The sequence below is a fragment of the Salmo salar genome, chromosome ssa09, assembly GCF_905237065.1.
Source record: "Salmo salar chromosome ssa09, Ssal_v3.1, whole genome shotgun sequence".
NCBI classification, from domain to species: domain Eukaryota; kingdom Metazoa; phylum Chordata; class Actinopteri; order Salmoniformes; family Salmonidae; genus Salmo; species Salmo salar.
Genome location: NC_059450.1, coordinates 15,769,359 through 15,791,336, shown reverse-complemented (window position 1 = coordinate 15,791,336; position 21,978 = coordinate 15,769,359). Strand labels below are relative to the sequence as shown.

General features: G+C 46.4%; 1 protein-coding gene across 4 annotated transcripts in view; it reads left to right on the top strand.

The window, feature by feature from the left end:
• The first annotated feature begins 273 nt into the window (after positions 1-273).
• LOC106610785 (AT-rich interactive domain-containing protein 1B) overlaps positions 274-21,978 on the top strand; it is a 229,244-nt gene continuing 207,539 nt past the window's right edge. For 3 of the 4 annotated variants that reach the window (XM_014210355.2, XM_014210357.2, XM_014210353.2), the window contains exon 1: positions 275-1,902. In XM_014210355.2, the coding sequence (XP_014065830.2) occupies positions 646-1,902 (1,257 nt within the window). In that variant the 5' untranslated portion in view covers positions 275-645. Of the gene's footprint in view, positions 1,903-21,978 lie in introns of all 4 variants that reach the window. The other variant, XM_014210359.2, reaches the window with a different exon arrangement.

The following is a 21,978-nucleotide window of genomic DNA, read 5'->3' as shown; positions in this document are numbered from 1 at the left end:
GTAGAGCAGGCAACACTCAAACCCAGATCTGGAGTTTTGGCTTGAATTTCAAATGGAGCTGCCCATCTTTAGAGCACACAAGCCACTCTGAGAGGTAGGCCTAGCCTACGTTCCAACATAATATAGGTATAAAATGAAACGTAGTATATTATGTAAGCTATTCCTCTTTTCAATTGGAATATTTCCTCCTGATACCATGCTATAATTCAACATTTGTCTATTGCAAAATAATAGTGATTTTCCTTCGATTGATAACATAGGAAACTCCAGTCCGGGTTTTCCTTGTGATGCGCGTTGGACCCTGGAGGAGGATAATAGCTGGTGGAGCCTACTCTCTCTCATGCCATGCTGGGCCAGAAGGGCTCCGGGAGACATGCACTTACCCATATCCGGGTTGGAGGAAAAAAGTTTCATTTAAACCTGGACGACAAACTTTCAGCATGATGCCTCACTGACAGCGCCACAGCCGCGGCTGTCAGCGACTCATTTCACCGCGGATTTTTACGAGCATTACAGCGCTAGAACATAGCTTCGTTTTTCAACTGAAGATTTTTTTCCTGCTTGACTTTTTCCTCTGTCTGTTTTTTGTGTGTGAGAGTGTTCTGCTCGTGGGTCAGTGTCCCTGTCTGAAATGTTTAAGTGACAATGGCTGCGCAAGTGGCATCAGCACCGACGACAACTAATAATAAGAAAAATAAATTGTCTGGCAGTTTGGGTCAAGAGATACATTCGGGGAAATCGGGAGGAGGAACTATATCGAGATCTGGAGCAATGCTTGGAGCTGGAGATGGGACTAACACAATGAATAATGTAGACCATCACCACCAAAACGAGCTCAACATGGTCAATTCAACTTCTCCGAATAACAATTCTGACACACGGGAGAAGGAGAGTGGAAATATCACAACATCGTCAAATTCGACGACCTCTCTGGAGGGAATGGAGACGGGTTTGATAGCAAACCATAAACAGAAAAATGTGAGTGGAGATCCCCCTCAGCACCTCACGCCGCCGCAACAGCAGTCACAATTTAACCCGTTTCCTCAGCATCAGCAGCGCCAGATACAAAGTAACAACATCAACAACAGCCAGGCGACAAGGGGAGAGAGTGAGAATCAGCACCACGGAGGAAAGAGGGGTGTTTTGGCGAGCCAGACAGAGCAGCAGATGCTGAGTAAAGGTGAAGGGGATCATACCTGTAAACCAGGGGAGCGAATGGGTGCCAGGTATGAACATGCCAACGTGGGACCAACGACCGACATCAGCAGCCAGCCCCAGAGCGTAGGAGGGACCAGCGCTATTTCAGAGTTTAATAACTACTATGGCACTTCCAGAGTAGGGGCCTGCTATGATCAACATGGCGGACAAAGCACTGGGATGGGGATGATGCACTCCTCGGGACCCAACAACATGGACCCAGTGCACAACTCCCACGAAGGATACCACAACAGTCAGTACAACCACTATCCTGGCTACCGGCAGGGCTACGGTGGAGCGGGCTACGGTATGATGGCCCCGTCCAGACAGGGCAGTAACATGCTGATTGGCCCTGGCAGCAACACTCCAGCTAGCCATGTCAAGGCTGCTATGGGAGCTGCTTCCTCCGGTTCTGGTGGAAGTGTTGGGGGCTTTCAGAGATTCCCAGGACACACTCAGCATCCCTCGGGAGCCACCCCAACTCTAAACCAACTGCTGACGTCTCCAAGTCCAATGATGCGAGGTTATGGCAGTGGCTATCATCAAGACTACAACAGTCCCTCTGCACAACAACAAGCTGGCATCGGCTTAGGCAAAGACATGACTTCACAGTATGGCTCCACAACCCATGGCTGGCCAGGGCAACAGAGAAATCACCCGTCCATGAGTCCTGGAAACGGAGGGCAAGGTATCAGCAGACCACAGGTGAGTACTAGTTTTACAAACTCAGCTGTAGCTCATTAACTTGAGAGGCACTCTGAGTCACACCTGTCATGAGCCGTCTGGCAGGGTTGTTGAAATGCACTAGGCCTAGGTTACATGTATTATTGCACTGTAATAACTTGTCCCTCTCGACTTCAAATAAATATGCTGTGTGCTGGTGAATATTGCACGTCTAATATTCATCGACAGGTAAAGTAATTGTAGAAGAGAATACTGTCTCGTTTCAGATCTGCTCAAGGTCACTCTTGCGAGAAAAACAATAGCCTGTCAGTCACGTATGTATGCAATACATTGTCATTCATAACATCTATTTTACACAATTAATGTATTAGTCCATGAAGCGTAAATATAGGCTTGGGAACTAAATATCATTTTGCGCGTAAAGGCGCGTAAAACGGAGTAAAATGATCATTATTAATATTTATTTGGTTAAAATCGATGCAATGCATTTGCTTACACAATGTGTTTATTATTTACCACCGACTTTTGAATTGAAGAGCTTTATTTGTGTTAGATATTATGCTATTATTATTTTTTAAATTAAAAACAATTAATGGCGTTGGAGATTCGCTCTCTTGCTGACGTGGTTGGAGACACGTTGCAAAACGCCCTCTGGAAGGACGCGCTGTATAGGCTCTCGTCGAATTATAGACTTTATTCATTAATATTGGTTTGAATTACAATAATGTCATATTGCTATCTTCAAAATGTAATATATTTTAATTATTAATCGCTGTTTGCGCAAATAGAATATCCGCTATGACTATCAAAGGCCAGACGTGTCTGTGTACCACGCTGTCCGCCTGCGCTATTGGTCTCCATCGCAAGGTTTGGAATTTGAATTGGAGGTAAAGTGGCTGTAATACTCTCCAGGCGGCTGCCTCTGAGTTGACATCAAATCTGCCATGTGATTGGCGCTCCATCTCCCCACTGGGTGCTGAGCGCTGCTAATGTAAATCGAGCTGAACCCTCTGTCCAGGTGCGCGACCCGGGGCATGGTGAGAGCGGGATGGACCATTCACAACTATGCCTACAGATAGAATGTCTTCTTCTAATAGGGCTGGTCGATATATTGAATGAATTCGATTCACTCGATTTTATGTTTTAGCGCAATGTTCCAAATTATGTTTAAATTTTTTTGTTCCAAATAAGGTTTTTCTTTTTGTTTGTTTTTATGAGCATTCTGTCTTTTTGGTCTCATCTTTGCTCCTTCTGTGCTGTGTGCACTGTGCACCTTCCCACTTGCACACAGACACCAAGCCCCTCCCTCCCCCTGCCACTCACAATAAAGATGGAGAGATAACTTCTTCCTTTCTGACAACAAGCAGTTTAAACTCCCCATTTCCGTTTTAGGTTTGGTCCGACAGAATGGGTCAAATGGACACTGAAACACAGAGACATTATTTTACAGTAATAGAGGAGAACTTAACCTTTCTAATGATACCCTTTTTATGTCTCAACCCCCAAAATGTAGAACAGAGCAGACCCTATGAAAACGAGAGTACTGTATGAATGAACATGTTGTGGAAAATTAATGCTCAGTTTCTGTTGAAAGTTAGAATAGCAGAATATACAAGGTGCCAGTTCGATATTTTATTGTGCTTTAGCGGTTTTGCTCTTGTTTTATCAGTCACTGACAGTCACTCAATTAGCCACGTCAGCTAACAATTTTTAGATTGTTAAGTTAGTCTAGCCAGTTATCTAAACTTGCAGTTATCATGGCCGAATACCGACCGGGTAAGCAGGGCACGTGCCCAGGGGCCCTGACCTACAGGGGGCACCCATTGATATTGTTAGTCACCCACTCAGATATCATGGCATAAGTTATGTGCAAAATGTGTAGAATTGCAGGAAATTTGCTTTAACGCTGCAAAAACGTACTTCCACCCCATGGCAGAATGGGTAGCAAATTCACTTTAAAACTGCAAAAATGTCTTTCTGCCCCATGGCAAAAATTTGTAGAATTGCATGAAATGTGTTATTAAATTGCAAAAATTTCTCTGTCGCATGCCAAAATGTGTAGAACTGCTGAAAACATGTTTTGAAACTGCAAAAATGTCTCTCTGCCCCATTGCAAAATGAATAGAATTGCATGAAATGTGTTATAAAATTGCTCAATTTTCTCTCTGCCACATGGCAAAATGTGTATAACTGCAGAAAACGTGCTTTAAAATGCAAATCAAATTTTATTTGTCACATGCATTGAATACAACAGGTGTAGACCTTACTGTGAGATGCTTACTTACAAGTCCTTAACCAATAATGCAGTTTTAAGAAAAATAAGAATTAAGAAAATATTTACTAAATAAACTAAAGTAAAAAAAAAGGAATGCAATAAAATAACAATAACGAGGCTATATACAGGGGGTATCGGCAACGAGTCAATGTGTGGAGGTACAGGTTATTCGAGGTAATTGAGGTAATATTACATGTAGGTAGGGGTAAAGTGACTATGCATAGATAATAAACAGCGAGTAGCAGCAGTGTAAAAATAAATAAAAAGGGGAGAGTCATTTTTCTCTCTGCCGTCAAGAGGGGAGCGCAAAACAAAATATGCCCGCTTGGTGTGGGGGGGGGGGGGGCTTAAGGCCTCCAAAAGGCTAGAGCCGGCCCTTCACAGACTGTTTTTTTGCTAACTGAGTTAGTCTGTGTTTTATAAATGTGCAATCAGCATAAAAATGTGCATTTATATAAGGAATTGGCAACTCGTTCTCATGCTGAGAAATAAGCATCCTCTTATCCAGGAAGGCCACTTGATTTCAATATCTTAACAAAGTGAACAAGCTATGTTGTTCAAACAGTTGGAGACAGACAGCAGGCCGTGTTCATAACAGTTCAACTGTTCTACATTGTTAGCAAATAGATCCACGTTGGCTAGACTTGAAATATAAAGATTAGCTGGTTACTCACTAGCACGTGGGCTTGTGCTTGAGAGATTGTTTGAGACCTGTGTTAAATTTCTATAATACCTGCTATAACAAGTTGGTCATTATTAGTGGCTGTGCATCGTTCTGGTTAACTTTGTAACTAAAAGGGCATTTTCATAGACAGACTTGAAAGCCAGATCAGTGATTATTGCAAAAAAAGTAGGTTAAACAAAAATGATTAAATTATGCCTCCCGAGTGGCGCCAGCGGTCTAAGGCACTGCATCGTAGTCACTGCAGACCAGGGTTCGATCCCAGGCTGTGTCACAACTGGCCGTGACCCGGGAGTCCCATAGGGCCCAGCGTTGTCCGAGTTAGGGGAGGGTTTGGCCAGGGGGGCTTTACTTGGCTCATCGCGCTCTAGCGACTCCTTGTGGCGGGCCGAGCGCCTGTAGGCTGACCTCGTCGTCAGTTGAATGGTGTTTCCTCCGACACATTGGTGCTGCTGGCTTCCGGGTTAAGCGGGCGGGTGTTAAGAAGAGCGGTTTGGTGGGTCATGTTTTGCATGACTCGACCTTCGCCTCTCCTGAGCCCGTTGGGGAGTTGCAGCGATGAGACAAGATCGTAATTGGATATCACAAAGTTGGGGGTAAAATATAATTTAATTATTAGTGGGTCTTATGGTTGTGGAAGGCTTATATTTAGCCTAGGTATAATTTATTAGATTCTTCCTGACTGTTAGAAATGCAGTGTATTGACCTTTAATTGACCTTTAAAAGCTTATGTAGAGAAAACGTACAAAAAAATCTAGATCAGATTTTTAGGTCATATCACCCAGCCCTATCTTCTAAGCTATTGAATAAAGAAGAGTGGTATACAAACAGTATGCCTCTGGTTGTGTTATTATGTGTGAATGCATTTTTGTTCTCAATGATGCGCTCTGCTGAATATGACCCAGATATTTGACCCCAGGGCAAAGTGGAGGTGTAGCCTGCTCTCGGTCGGTCTCCCTCTTCCAAACAAAACGGTCCATTTCTGTAGTTCCCAGGAAGACCTGTTTGCATGGGGGGATTTGGATTACCGTTATCATTGTAGTAGCCTAGTAATTCCATAGTAATTATAGCCCATATTTTATATCTTAGACATGTCATTCAACAGATCATAAATTCTTTGTCTGAAGTAGTTTTACTACAGTCATAATTTAGGAAATGTGAAGGCCTATTTTGTGATACTCTTTATTACCACATGCCACAGTAGGTTTCATTCCAGAATTGTTACTAATATTTTGGGATGCACAACAACTGCTGTGCTATGTATCTACAATACATCACACACCGCACATTGTCATCCATTTTGTCTTACATTACAGTACAGGAAAATAATTCAAAGTCATTTGTAAGATTATGCCAGGTTTCAGAATAGCGATATGGTGTATTTATTACAATTTTCCATGCCATCCAAACATTATGAACTGCGGTGGCTATAATAATAGTTAGTCCTTGGAAGGTAATGATTGGATATGATACATACCGTAGCCGAGCTGTGCAGCCATTTAGATAATAAGCCTCTCCTTCAGCCTCAGAGAATAACGCATTTCAAATTGTAATTGGTAAATACATTTTAGTAATGATATTTGTCCCTATTATTTAAAGACCTCTGTGGGTTAAAGATTGGATAATGGGTGCAGAAAAATACACAAGATCATACACATTAATTTACAGGCAGAAGATATCTCTAGAGGATATACATTCTAAAATATATCTTATTATTATAAAAATGTACAATATGTTATGTCCAGGTTGCTTGTAATTGAACTCAGGTTATAATGTATATATTTTCATACAATAGTATAATTAAGCAATAAGGCACGAGGGGGTGTGGTATATGGCCAATATACCACGGCTAAGGGCTGTTCTTGGGACGACACAACACAAAGCCCCGAAATGCCTTATTGCTATTATAAACGGGCTACCAACCTATTTAGAGCAGTAAAAAGAAATGTTTTGTCATATCCATGGTATACGGTCTGATATACCACAGCTGTCAGCCAATCAGTATTCAGGGCTCAAATCACCCAGTTTATAATGTATTTTATTTCAACCCCAGAGAAGAGGTTGTATGTTTGCCGTTCCATATCAACAAAGATATTGTATACATGTGGAAAAACAGGTTTGTAATCGACTGTGAGCTGTACCTCAGTTCACCCACAGGGGTTTTGTGTCAGGACCAGTCTAGTGTGGATCCTCCAAATTGGCCCATGATCTGTGTTTATGCACCTCAAATTGTGTGTGTGTTTGTGTGTGTATTTGTTTGAACACGCCTAAATCAACTGTCGGCAGAATCTCTCTCTTTCAAGTTCATTTTCCCCACACTACCTCTCTTCAGGAGCTAGCTGTGTGAGGAGAACACTTTCCTCATTTACAAGCCTGTTTCCCTCTCTCTTTTCTGGCCAGCCACCAACAAACAGACTGGGACACACGCATGCACGCACGCACACACGCACACACACACGCACTACAGGAAGGTGAGCCCTAGTTGAAGCTGTTCTCTCATTTAAATGGCATTGTCCCGCATTTTCAATTACTCTGGCCAATTTGTTTGAGGAAACAGGAAGAGGAACAGAGAGCCTGTTCATGTAGTGGTCCATATACACAGGGCCGGTGCTTCATCAAATAGGTCAATCAGTACACCTTAGTCAATAAAGAAACATTGCTTATTTTATTTTCTGTCTAGTTATGCCTTTTTGTCTTCAGATTTTTTTACTCACTTATTTTCAGTAGTTTATGTGTGAGTGTGTTCGATTGTGTGTCCTTGTATGTCTGGCTTTATGTTCATATTCTTGCTTGTCTGTCTGGGCTTGTGTGCACATTATTTTGTATTTAATTGGGTGGGTGTTTGGGTGTGTGTTTGTGTGACAGCGCAGTTGGTTTCAGACAGAAGTAGCCTCGTCAGTGCTAGTATACCAGGCCAGCCTTAACTCCAGCGCTCACTCCTTCCCTTGCTCGTCCTCCATGCTTTGTTTATGCTGGTTTGTTTACATCTCAGGCTCTCCTCGCCCAGTTTAGTTCAGCCTAGCGCTGGCTGATTAGGAACAACACAGTGAAATGTTAATGTACTCTGTTGCTTCCGATAAGGGACTGATAGACGGCCCGGGTTTTCATCTTGCAGGATAAAACACAATGCTCAGGAGCGTAATTGGCAGCTAGGTTATCCCGGGACTGCCCGTGGTTTTCTTAAAATGCCAATTAATTCTGATTTGCCATAACAAAAAATTGACCAGTCATGTCGTCAACTGTACATATAATGAGCTGCTAATAAAATAATTGTAGCTTTTTGTTCGGGCCTGTGATGCACTTACAACAAACAGAGTCAAAGGTTAGCAGACAAATAACTTGAAGCAGAGCAGTTCTCTAATTATATACATTTTTAAATCGGTATTATTTTTGTTTGGGTTTTGGCTGTTTGGACCATAGGGTGCAACTTTATTCTACCCAGTATCACAGATTATTGTGAAATAGACACTAATTGCTTAAAATATATTTTTTGCATACAGTGCATTTCAATTACAGATAAAGACAGTAGGTTACTTAAGACAGAAACAATAAGAGCGAGGTTGGTCAGGGAGGATGGGTAGGTAGGTGTATAACGTGAACATCTAGCAACCCAAAGGTTGTGTGTTCAAATCTCATCATACATTTAGCTAATTAGCTACTTTGCAACTACTTAGCATGTTAGCTAACCCTTCCCCTAACCATAACCCTTTAACCAAACTCCTAAACCTTTAACAACTTAGCTAGCATGTTAACTAACCCTAACACTTTTTGATTTTTTTTAATTTCACCTTTATTTAACCAGGTAGGCTAGTTGAGAACAAGTTCTAATTCACAACTGTGACCTGGCCAAGATAAAGCAAAGCAGTGAGACACAAACAACACAGAGATACACATGGGATAAACAAACGTACAGTCAATAACACAATAGAAAAGTATATATACAGTGTGCAAATGTAGTAAGATTAGGGAGGTAAGGCAATAAATAGGCCATATTGGCAAAATAATTACAATTTAGCAATTAAACACTGGAGTGATAGATGTGCAGAAGATGAATGTGCAAGTAGGGATACTGGGGTGCAAAGGAGAAAAAAGAGCAATATGGGGATGAGGTAGTTGGGTGGGCTATTTACAGATGGGCTGTGTACAGGTGCAATGATTGGTAAGCTGCTCTGACAGCTGATGCTTAAAGTTAGTGAGGGAGATATAAGACTCCAGCTTCAGTAATTTTTGCAATTCGGTTCAGTCATTGGCAGCAGAGAACTGGAAGGAAAGGCGGCCAAAGGAGGAGTTGGCTTTGGGGATGACCAGTGAAATATACCTGCTGGAGCGTGTGCTACGGGTGGGTGCTGCTATGGTGACCAGTGAGCTGAGATAAGGTGGGGCTTTACCTAGCAAAGACTTATAGATGACCTGGAGCCAGTGGGTTTGGCAACGACTATGAAGAGAGAGCCAGCCAACGAAAGCATACAGTTCGCAGGGGTGGGTAGTATATGGGGCTTTGATGACAAAACGGATGGCACTGTGATAGATTACATCCAATTTGCTGAGTAGAGTGTTGAGTAGAGTTTTGTAAATGACATCGCCGAAGTCAAGGATCGGTAGGATAGTCAGTTTTACGAGGTTATGTTTGGCAGCATGAAAGAAGGATGTTTTGTTGCAGAATATGAAGCTGATTCTAGATTTAGTTTTGGATTGGAGATGCTTAATGTGAGTCTGGAAGGAGAGTTTACAGTCTAACCAGACACCTAGGTATTTGTAGTTGTCCACATATTCTAAGTCAGAACCGTCCAGAGTAGTGATGCTAGACGGGCGGGCGGGAGCGGGCAGCGATCGTTTTTTAGTTTTACTTACATTTAAGAGCAGTTGGAGGCCATGGAAGGAGTGTTGTATGACATTGAATGTCGCCTGGACTTTTTTTTAACACAGTGTTCAAAGAAGGGCCAGAAGTATACAGAATGGTGTCGTCTTCGTAGAGGTGTATCAGAGAATCACCAGCAGCAAGAGATGTATACAGAGAAAAGAGTCGGCCGAGAATTGAAGCCTGTGGCACCCCCATAGCAACTGCCAGAGGTCCGGACAACAGGCCCTCCGATTTGACACACTGAACTCTATCTGAGAAGTAGTTGGTGAACCAGGCGAGGCAGTCATTTGAGAAACCAAGGCTGTTGAGTCTGCCGAGAAGAATGAGGTGATTGATAGAGTCGAAAGCCTTGGCTAGGTCGATGAATACAGCTGCACAGTATTGTCTTTTATCAATGGCGGTTATGATATCGCTTAGGACCTTGAGCGTGGCTGAGGTGCACCCATGACTCACTCGGAAACCAGATTGCATAGCAGAGAAGGTACGGTGGGATTCGAAATGGTCGGTGATCTGTTTGTTAACTTGGCTTTCGAAGACTTTAGAAAGGCAGGGTAGGATAGATATAGGTCTGTAACCGTTTGGGTCTAGAGTGTCTCCCCCTTTGAAGAGGGGGATGACCGCGGCAGCTTTCCAATCTTTAGGGATCTCAGACAATGCGAAAGAGAGGTTGAACAGGCTAGTGATAGGGGTTGCAATAATTGCAGCGGATAATTGCAGCGGATAATTTTAGAAAGAGAGGGTCCAGATTGTCTAGCCCAGCTGATTTCTAGGGGTCCAGATTTTGCAGCTCTTTCAGAACATCATCTATCTGGATTTGGGTGAAGGAGAAATGGGGGAGGCTTGGGCAAGTTGCTGTGGGGGGTGCGGATCTGTTGACCGGGGTAGGGGTAGCCATGTGGAAAGCACGGCCAGCTGTAGAAAAATGCTTATTGAAATTCTCGATTATCGTAGATTCATCAGCCTTAGTGCAGTGGGCAGCTGGGAGGAGGTGCTCTTATACTCCATGGACTTTACAGTGTCCCAGATCTTTTTTGAGTTTGTGCTACAGGATGCAAATTTCTGTTTGAAAAAGCTAGCCTTTGCTTTCCTAACTGCCTGTTGCATATCGCGTTGGCTATTTGATGCTAATGCTAAGCCACATGATGATTTTGTGCTGGTCAAGGGCAGTCAATGTCACACCCTGATCTGTTTCACCTGTCCTTGTTATTGTCTCCACCCCCTCCAGGTGTCGCTTGTTTTCCCCAGTGTATTTATCCCAGTTCATCTTGTATGTTCCAAGTCAACCAGCGTTTTTTCCCGTTCTCCTGCCTTTGCTATTCTCCTTTTTCTAGTCCTACCGGTTTTGACCCTTGCCTGTTTCTGGACTCTGTACCCACCTGCCTGACCATTCTGCCTGCCTTGACCTCGAGCCTGTCTGCCACTCTGTACCTCCTGGACTGGTTTTGACCTTTTGCCGGTCCACGACCATTCTCTTGCCTACTCATTTTTGGATTAAATTCCAACCATCTGCCTCCTCTGTCTGCATCTGGGTCTCGCCTTGTATAATGATAGTCAAATCAGGAGTGAACCAAGGGCTATATCTGTTCTTAGTTCTACATTTTTTGAATGGGGCATGCTTATTTAAGATGGTGAGGAAAGCACTTTTAAAGAATAACCAGGCATCCTCTACTGACGGACTGAGGTCAATATCCTTCCAGGATACCCGGGTCAGGTCGATTAGAAAGGCTTGCTCGCTGAAGTGTTTTAGGGAGCGTTTGACAGTGATGAGGGGTGGTCGTTTGACCGCGGCCCCATTACGGACGCAGGCAATGAGGCAGTAATTGCTGAGATTCTAGTTGAAGACAGCAGAGGTGTATTTAGAGGGCAGGTTGGTCAGGATGATATCTGTGAGGGTGCCCGTGTTTACGGATTTAGGGTTGTACCTGGTAGGTTCCTTGATGATTTCTGTGAGATTGAGGGCATCTAGCTTAGATTGTAGGACGGCTGGGGTGTTAAGCATATCCCAGTTTAGGTCACCTAACAGTACAAACTGAAGATAAATGGGGGCAATTAATTCACACATGGTGTCCAGGGCACAGCTGGGGACTGAGGGGGGTCAATAACAAGCAGCAACAGTGAGAGACTTATTTCTGGAAAGGTGGATTTTTAAAAGTAGAAGCTCAAACTGTTTTGGCACAGACCTGGATAGCATGACAGAACTCTGCAGGCTGTCTGCAGTAGATTACAACTCCACCCCCATTGGCAGTTCTATCTTGGCAGAAAATGTTGTAGTTGGGGATAGAAATGTCAGAATTTTTTGGTGGCCTTCCTAAGCCAGGATTCAGACACGGCTAGGACATCAGGGTTGGCGGAGTGTGCTTAAAGCAGTGAATAAAACAAACTTAGGGAGGAGGGTTCTGATGTTAACATGCATGAAACCAAGGCTTTTACAGTTACAGAAGTCAACAAAAGTTAGCGCCTGGGGAATAGGAGTGGAACTGGGGGCTACAGGGCCTGGGTTAACCTCTACATCACCAGAAGACCAGAGGAGGAGTAGGATAAGGGTGCGGCTAAAGGCTATAAGAACTGGTCGTCTTGTGCGTTGGGGACAGAGAATAAAATGAGCAGATTTCTGGGCGTGGTAGAATAGATTCAGGGCATAATGTACAGACAATGGTATGGTAGGATGTGAGTTCAGTGGAGGTAAACCTAGGCATTGAGTGACGATGAGAGAGGGTTCATCTCTGGAGGCACCAGTTAAGCCAAGTCTCCGCATGTGTATGAGGTGGGACAAAAGATCTAAACTAAGGCATTTTGAGCGGGACTGAGGGCTCTACAGCTGAAATAAAACAGTAAGAACTAGCCAAGACAGCAGTAGAGAGAGGCATAAAGCAAACACAGGTGTTGATCAGGAGAGCTAAGACAACAACTTTTCATGTGTATTACACGATTTTCATCACAATGCATTTCATGTGCATGCTATGCTTTTCCTTCTTTATAACGCATTTGTATACATTATACAAATTCCAATTTGTTGTGGCTAACTTTACCTAGGCTCGGGGTTAGGGTCTTTGCTAGGTAAAGCCCTGCCTTATCTCAGCTCACTGGTCACCATAGCAGCACCCACCCGTAGCGCGCGCTCCAGCAGGTATATTTCACTGGTCATCCCCAAAGCCAACTCCTCTTTTGCCGCCTTTCCTTCCAGTTCTCATAGTGTCTTTTCTGTGGAGAGAGAGAGAGAGAGAGAGAGAGAGAGAGAGAGAGAGAGTGTAAGGCAATCGGAAAAGGATGGTAATATAGCAGCGAGCGACAGCAGCATTTGAACTCACACAGGGCTACTGAGGCATGGGGCTGACTTCAGAGACTGAGAGAGGGAGTTGTGAACAGGGGAAATGTCAGAGTATTTATAGCCCTCCATGTGAAACTTGCCCCAGCCTCTCCAAGTCAAAAGAAAGGGATGATTATACAGTAATATGTGTTTACGACCAGAGTGGTTGGTCGGGTGATTTCAGCCCCTCTCTCTCTGGTACCCTGGAGCTATCCTATTCCCCTCCAGCGGTGGGGTGCTGTGTGTGTGGCAGGCTGCCTGGCTGGCTGGCTGGCGGGAGGGGAGGGCTGGGCTGGGCTGGGCTGGGCAGGGAGCCAGGTCGGTGGCCTCACTCACCTCCCACAATCCCCCTGACCTTCACACATGCAAATTAGCCACGTGCGGCCGGTGAATGGGAGGAGAGCAGAGCACACACTACCCCCTCCTCTCAGAGGAAAAGGGATTTCTCTTTCTCTATTTCTTGTTATTGTTCCAGCCAGCCTGTCTCCCCCACTAGCCCCCTCTTGCTCCCCCTCTCCTCTCCTCTATTCTCTGATCTCCTGGGTGTTTTCTAAGCATGTGGTCCTCCAGTGGAAGGTTAAAGGGAGTCGAAAAGAGGGGATATTACCCCAGTGGGGCTGTCTCTACCTCTATATCCTCCCCTCTGCATCTCTCTCTTCCTTTGCTGCCTCTTCCTCTCTCTCTCCCTCTGCCTCAGTACAGGAGAGAGGCAGGGGGTTCATGGAGAGGAGAAAAGCGAGAGGTGTTTGTATGCTACAATATTTATACACAGAGTATATCAGTATCATTCTGACATCATCCCCTTCCCCTTCGCCCAAGGGGAGAATGCTAGATGATAGGCCGGCACTCACTTAGTGTGTGTGTGTGTGTGTGTGTGTGTGTGTGATGATCGGCACACTTCTCCGCCTGGCTGCTGTGGACTTTAGTTTGTTCGTCTGTCACATCCAGACATAGCAGTCTGGCAGGCAGTTTGTTCGTCTGTCACATCGAGACATAGCAGTCTGGCAGGCAGTTTGTTCGTCTGTCACATCGAGACATAGCAGTCTGGCAGGCTGGTTTGTTCGTCTGTCACATCGAGACATAGCAGTCTGGCAGGCAGTTTGTTCGTCTGTCACATCCAGGCATAGCAGTCTGGCAGGCAGTTTGTTCGTCTGTCACATCGAGACATAGCAGTCTGGCAGGCAGTTTGTTCGTCTGTCACATCCAGGCATAGCAGTCTGGCAGGCAGTTTGTTCGTCTGTCACATCGAGACATAGCAGTCTGGCAGGCAGTTTGTTCGTCTGTCACATCCAGACATAGCAGTCTGGCAGGCAGTTTGTTCGTCTCCATGACGTTTTATGTGTCTGATGAACAATATTCAACTGTTACTATTGTTTTGGTGACCGTATGTGAAGGTGATGATGATGATGATAATGATGATGATGATAAGGACGATTTAGAGTCTGTGGTGAGATGCAGGACTGTGTTGACCACGTCTGTCAGAACGGGCTGTCATTTCCACCAAGCAAGACTGTAATAATATCATCTAGATCCCCAACACACCATATGACACAGAAACACTGGCTGACTGGACATCAGCACAAAAGCATGAGAAAATATGGACGCCATGTCTCTGTAAAGTGAGCTCGCAAACAAACTCAGTAAACCCGTTCAAGTATTTCTGTACAATCTTGAGAAATAATTTGGGAGTAAGGGAAGGTTTTGTTTGAAAATACGCTTGCAGATAGATCAATATGTAAATTCACTAACCGGTTTGTACCTACACTGTAGTTACACTGAAAATATATTGTTTTAGCAGAAGCACCTACAACTGATTTGAAATTGAATGCAAAAGCAGAGTTTCTGGCATAGTTTGGCTAAAAGCTAACATGAAACAGAGACTTGCTGTAGCACTACCTCCCTCCGCCATACCATGCTGTGTCTTCTTGATGAACATCCATTGGTATTGTTGAATCAACATGTACAAAGGTTACCATAATGTCAGCTGTATGTTAGAGGGCATGCTGGTTGCTCTGATGTAGATGACATTAGCATAATCCATAGTTGGGCTAACAACGGGCTGCTCTGCCCAGTAGGGAGGCTGTGTCATGCTCTGGGTTAGAAGGGACCTGGGTGTATTCAGACTGATGTGGTGGCACGTGATGATCACACTCAGACACATTTGACATTTGACCTAAATGGAGTTGACTTGAAGAGAATGCTTTTAATACCAAAATCTCATTGTTTCTTTTCACTGCGTGTGTGGCTATTTGTTTATGTGTTGGAAATCACAGACATGCACATTTATCCCAGAATTCTGGAACATCCAGTGACATCGACAGAATTGCAGACATAGCTTTAGTGGTGGCTGCAATCTGAAGGGAAAGCATTTCTAGAATGTCTTGCCTCTGTCTCCCACTGTCCCTCTCATTCTCTGTCTCTCTCTCGCTCGCTCTTCTCTCTCTCGTCTTTCTCTACCCTTCTCACCCTCTGTCCTCTACTATCGCTCTCGCTCTCTTTCCTAGAATGTTGTCGACGCTCCTCTCCGTCCTCCTCCCCAGTCAGTCAGCCAGTCTTTGGCGTTGACCTTCAGCGCTGTAGTTAGTTACTGGATGACTGTGCTGCCTGCTGCACTCATTAACCATCAAAGATGAATAGTTCCATCATAGGAGAGGAGGAAATAAGACAATCAGTTCAATTAGAAATAGTTACGAGCTTGGAGGGCGAGAAGAGCAGGAGGACGAGGGGACCTGGGCTCTGGAGGTCCTTAGCCTGTTTTGTGTGTGTGTGTGTGTGTGTGTTTGGCGAGTCACTGTGGTTTGGGGGTCAGTGGGAACACCCCTTGTTGACCTGTGACCCCTAACCCTCAGCCCTGTGGCATAATGAGCGCTTGTTAAAGAGAGGATGTTTGAAATGCCAGGCCAATGCCATCGCCTTAACGAACATCCTCACATTCCCTTCTTTTCTTAATTAGGCCATGGATTTCTATGCTGATTTGCACTTTCAATGTTTATGTAGTATGTTGGGATGTAGTAGAAATCCAGGGTCAGAGTCGTCTCTCTGTTCTTTACCAATCAGGGCCCCTTATTTGTACTCTGTTATGACTTGGGTCTGCTGTGAGATGCATTTACTTCATTTCTCCCTTCATATCTTCATCATTATGTGGTGAAATTGAAACAGCTGTACTCCTCTGGGTGTTGCACATGTAGAACGATAAAAATCATCCGCCACTTGGAGAAATGAGAGGGAAATGAGGCCGGGCACAAAGGAGAGGGCGATAGGGAAGTGATTGTGCTCCTAGGATGAGCCTTCTCCAATGAGAGCACTGCTGCTGTCCAACTGGGAAATTCAGGTGGGTCAATATTACATTGTTCAGAGTGGCACTAAGGAGCAGGAAAACGAAGAGGTTTCTGTCACTTGGCAGATCGATTAGATCGAGCAGAAGAATCTCAGATTACAGAAGAGGACACAGATGATGTCATATGTCCTAATGTATGGGTATTGTGGAGTCCTGTGAATGTGTGTTTCAGGGGTAAATAGTGCTTGAGAGAGGCCCTATTCTCCCGGTGTTAGGGTCCCCCTGCCTTCTGCCTGTGATGATGTTTAGTTGGGCATGTAGCTAGCTCTGGTTTCTGCATGTCGGGCGCCTCCGCCCCATCTATTCCCTGTTGGTTCCCTGCTCAGGCCTGTCACGTGTACCATTGGGCTAAACTATGGGCCCTGTGTGCATCCGAAAGCATTATGCATAATGGCCTTTCCACATATCATTCTCCCCGTGTTATGACACTTATTTTATGACTGCTTACATATCAAATATTTAAATAAACAGAATAGGGGCTGGTTGATGCCGAGGGGGGGAAAGACATTCATTTCCAAGCGCACAGGCTGCAGGCAGGCAGCGAGAAATAAAGAGAGAAGGGGGGGGCAGTGGAGAGGAGGGAGAGAGAGAGAGGAGAGAAAGGCTGCAGACGCGGAGAAGAGAAATGCTTCACTTGCCTCCAATCAAAGTGGAGGAGGACGTTTTTTTGCTTACGCCTCGCAGCGGCAGGCGGGCGGCGGCAGAGGGGCCATCCGTCAGCGTTTTTCCCCGGGCTGGGGCTGACGGCGGGCCCCAGTGGCTCATAAAAGCAGCCCAGCATAGTAATATCAATCGTGTGCCAAGGAGAGCGAGCGGGAGAGAAAGCGGAGGTAAAAACAGAATATAACACAACAATGTGTAAAAAAAGAAAGGACAGAGAGGGAGGGAAGGGTAGCAGACTGATTTATATATCTATCTTTTTTCTGGAGAGAGAGAGAGAGAGAGGCAACAAGGTCTTGTGGCTGAGCCGAGGTGTCTTGCGTCGGGAAGCGTTGGTGGCAAGCCCATTACTGTCAGGCTAATCTTAAAATAATTAATTGCGAAGTCGACGCTTTTAAAGAGTATTGTAATTGAATCCTAAATTAGGCCTGGGAAAGAGGACACGTCCTGCTTTTACTGTGAGCCTGCTCCCATTCCCTCCCTCCCTCCATCTCTCCCTCCTTCCCGCATGTGGAGGAGATAGAACGCGAGGCAGGAAATGCTAATGAAATGCATATTTGGGGGAAAAGGGCCATCTATAATTTAGATGTTTCTTTGAATTTGAATGATGTGTGAGTGCTGTGATTTATTTTACTTGTGGAGAGGATCATTCTATCAGGATTTTATTCTTGTAAACAAATGCGAAAAAAGGAGAATAAAAGTAGAGTAATAAAGTAAACAGAATGGAATGAATAAATTGAGTTTTTGTCATGAATAATTTGTGAGGGATGGAAGAGAAAGCCATGTTTCCTCAGAGAGATTGACATTTTGTTTTTATATTGTCACTTGTGACTGACTTGAAAGCTATTGGATATTGACCATAACATGAATTGTATATTATTTTGCTCTACACTCACACACCCACCCACACACACACACACACACACACACACACACACACACACACACACACACACACACACACACACACACACACACACACACACACACACACACACACACACACACACACACACACACACACACACACACACACACACACACACGTTGAACTATCTGTAGACTCCAAGCCTACATCTAACTGAGGTATGTTTTGAGTGGAGCCCTCAGCCAGTGGTCCTAGTAGAGGAATGGCGGCTTGCTCAGAGCCTTTAACCTTTCTGGGAAGGGGGTTCCGCTAGAGGAACACCTGGCCTACAGCCAGTGAAATTGCAGGGCGCCAAATTCAAACAACAGAAATCTCAAAATTAAAATTCCTCAAACATACAAGTATTATACACCATTTTAAAGATAAACTTCTCGTTAATCCAACCACAGTGTCCGATTTCAAAAAGGCTTTATGGTGAAAGCACACCATGCGATTATGTTAGGTCAGCGCCTAGCCACAAAAAACCATACAGCCATTTTCCAAAGAAGGAGAGGTGTCACAAAAGTCAGAAATAGCATTAAAATTAATCACTAACCTTTGATGATCTTCACCGGATGGCACTCCCAGTACTCCATGTTAGACAATAAATGTTTGTTTTGTTCAATAAAGTTAATCTTTATGTCCAAAAACCTCATTTGAAATTGCCGTGTTATGTTCAGAAATGCATTGTCTCAAACAAACATCCGGTGAAAATGCAGAGAGCCACATCAAATTACAGAAATACTCATCATAAACATTGATATAAGATACAAGTGTTATACATACGATTAAAGATACACTTCTTGTTAATCCATCTTTATGTCCAAATACCTCCTTTTTTCCCGCATGTTTAGTCCAGTAATCCAAATGCACAAAGCACGGGCACAAAGTCTAGACAAAAAGTCATAAAAGTTCCATTTGAGTTCGTAGAAACATGTCAAACGATGTTTCTAATCAATCCTTAGGGTGTTTTTATCATAAATATTCAATAATGTTTCAACCGGACAATACTGTTTTTATTAGAAAGGAAAGGGAACGGAGCTCGCGCTCACGGCCACGCGCGTGACTAAACTAAAGGCTTTCAGCTGAGCACCTGCTTAGAGTGCTCTTATTCACTCCCCTTTCACAATAGAAGCCTGAAACAATTTCTAAAGACTGTTGACATCTAGTGGAAGCCTTAGGAAGTGCAATCTGACCCCACAGACACTGGATATTCGATAGGCATTCACTTGAAAACTACAAACCTCAGAATTCCCACTTCCTGGTTGGATTTTTCTCAGGTTTTCGCCTGCCATATGAGTTATGTTATACCCACAGACATTATTTTAACAGTTTTGGAAACTTTAGAGTGTTTTCTATCCAAATCTATATGCATATTCTAGCTTCTGGGCCTGAGTAACAGGCAGTTTACTTTGGGCACGCTTTTCATCCAAACTTCCCAATGCTGCCCCCTATCCCTAAAGAGTTTAAACTGTAAAAGCAGCTCAATGTGCTTCCATTTACCCCTGCTGCCTCCCAGATGGGCTGCCTGCCTGCCTGCACTACGACCCCTGTCTGGCCTGCTGGATCAAAGCTCCGGGACGGGGCTGCCCTCCATAAAACGTCTGCCTTCTCTGTGACTTGACAATAGTGTTGGCTTTGAGGTTAGATAGAGAGTTTGAGCTCCACGGGGAAAAATGGGAACCCTTATGGTGAGACCTAAACCATTTGTGTTGGGTGTGTAGCTTACTGCTGGGTCTGTATTGGGCGTACTGAGACTATTAGAATAAATAGTGTAAGACGGACTCCTCTCCCTATTATTCTCTTTCTATCTATGGATCAAACAACACATTCCTCCTACAGTATAAGTATTGCCAAGTGTCTGTCCACTGTCCAAGACAAATACACATGGTAAAATGAAACAGACTGAGCAGTGCAATTTAAGGATTTGCTTTGGAATTTCTCAGTGCTTTAATATGTCTATGCTTTAAAAACACAGCAATAAAATGTGTTATGGTTGAAGTCTATTAAAAGTAACAGAAATGAAGGTGATTCTTTCTGCCACCTAATTGTTTGTGCAGAGCAGGGCGCATATTGACAGTGTAAGTGTTTATGAATAAAGCATTAGTTAACTGTTCCACAGCCTTAGGCTTTAGTAGCCCTTCTTCAGGCTGAGAGGGGCCTGGGTGTGTGGTGGCTGGAGCCTGGGTGTGTGGTGGCTGGAGCCTGGGTGTGTGGTGGCTGGAGCCTGGGTGGGTGGTGGCTGGAGCCTGGGTGTGTGGTGGCTGGAGCCTGGGTGGGTGGTGGCTGGAGCCTGGGTGGGTGGCTGGAGCCTGGGTGTGTGGTGGCTGGAGCCTGGGTGGGTGGCTGGAGCCTGGGTGTGTGGTGGCTGGAGCCTGGGTGGGTGGCTGGAGCCTGGGTGTGTGGTGGCTGGAGCCTAGGAGGGTGGTGGCTGGAGCCTGGGAGTGTGGTGGCTGGAGCCTGGGTGGGTGGTGGCTGGAGCCTGGCTGGGTGGCTGGAGCCTGGGTGGGTGGTGGCTGGAGCCTGGTTGGGTGGTGGCTGGAGCCTGGGTGGGTGGTGGCTGGAGCCTGGGTGGGTGGTGGCTGGAGCCTGGGAGTGTGGTGGCTGGAGACTGGGTGTGTGGTGGCTGGAGCCTGGGAGTGTGGTGGCTGGAGCCTGGGAGTGTGGTGGCTGGAGCCTGGGTGTGTGGTGGCTGGAGCCAGGGTGGGTGGCTGGAGCCTGGGTGTGTGGTGGCTGGAGCCTGGGTGGGTGGCTGGAGCCTGGGTGGGTGGTGGCTGGAGCCTGGGTGTGTGGTGGCTGGAGCCTGGGTGTGTGGTGGCTGGAGCCTGGGAGTGTGGTGGCTGGAGCCTGGGTGGGTGGTGGCTGGAGCCTGGGAGTGTGGTGACTGGAGCCTGGGTGGGTGGCTGGAGCCTGGGTTGGTGGTGGCTGGAGCCTGGGTGGGTGGTGGCTGGAGCCTGGGAGTGTGATGGCTGGAGCCTGGGTGTGTGGTGGCTGGAGCCTGGGTGTGTGGTGTCTGGAGCCTGGCTGGGTGGCTGGAGCCTGGGTGTGTGGTGGCTGGAGCCTGGGTGGGTGGCTGGAGCCTGGGTGGGTGGTGGCTGGAGCCTGGGAGTGTGATGGCTGGAGCCTGGGTGTGTGGTGGCTGGAGCCTGGGTGGGTGGCTGGAGCCTGGGTGTGTGGTGGCTGGAGCCTGGGTGGGTGGCTGGAGCCTGGGTGGGTGGTGGCTGGAGCCTGGTTGGGTGGTGGCTGGAGCCTGGGTGGGTGGTGGCTGGAGCCTGGGTGGGTGGTGGCTGGAGCCTGGGTATGTGGTGGCTGGAGCCTGGGAGTGTGGTGGCTGGAGACTGGGTGTGTGGTGGCTGGAGCCTGGGAGTGTGGTGGCTGGAGCCTGGGAGTGTGGTGGCTGGAGCCTGGGTGTGTGGTGGCTGGAGCCTGGGTGGGTGGCTGGAGCCTGGGTGTGTGGTGGCTGGAGCCTGGGTGGGTGGCTGGAGCCTGGGTGGGTGGTGGCTGGAGCCTGGGTGTGTGGTGGCTGGAGCCTGGGTGGGTGGTGGCTGGAGCCTGGGAGTGTGATGGCTGGAGCCTGGGTGTGTGGTGGCTGGAGCCTGGGAGTGTGGTGGCTGGAGCCTGGGTGGGTGGTGGCTGGAGCCTGGGAGTGTGGTGTCTGGAGCCTGGGTGGGTGGCTGGAGCCTGGGTTGGTGGTGGCTGGAGCCTGGGTGGGTGGTGGCTGGAGCCTGGGAGTGTGATGGCTGGAGCCTGGGTGTGTGGTGGCTGGAGCCTGGGTGTGTGGTGTCTGGAGCCTGGCTGGGTGGCTGGAGCCTGGGTGGGTGGTGGCTGGAGCCTGGGTGTGTGGTGGCTGGAGCCTGGGAGTGTGGTGGCTGGAGCCTGGGTGTGTGGTGGCTGGAGCCTGGGTGGGTGGTGCTGGAGCCTGGGTGTGTGGTGGCTGGAGCCTGGGTGGGTGGCTGGAGCCTGGGTGGGTGGTGGCTGGAGCCTGGTTGGGTGGTGGCTGGAGCCTGGGTGGGTGGTGGCTGGAGCCTGGGTGGGTGGTGGCTGGAGCCTGGGTATGTGGTGGCTGGA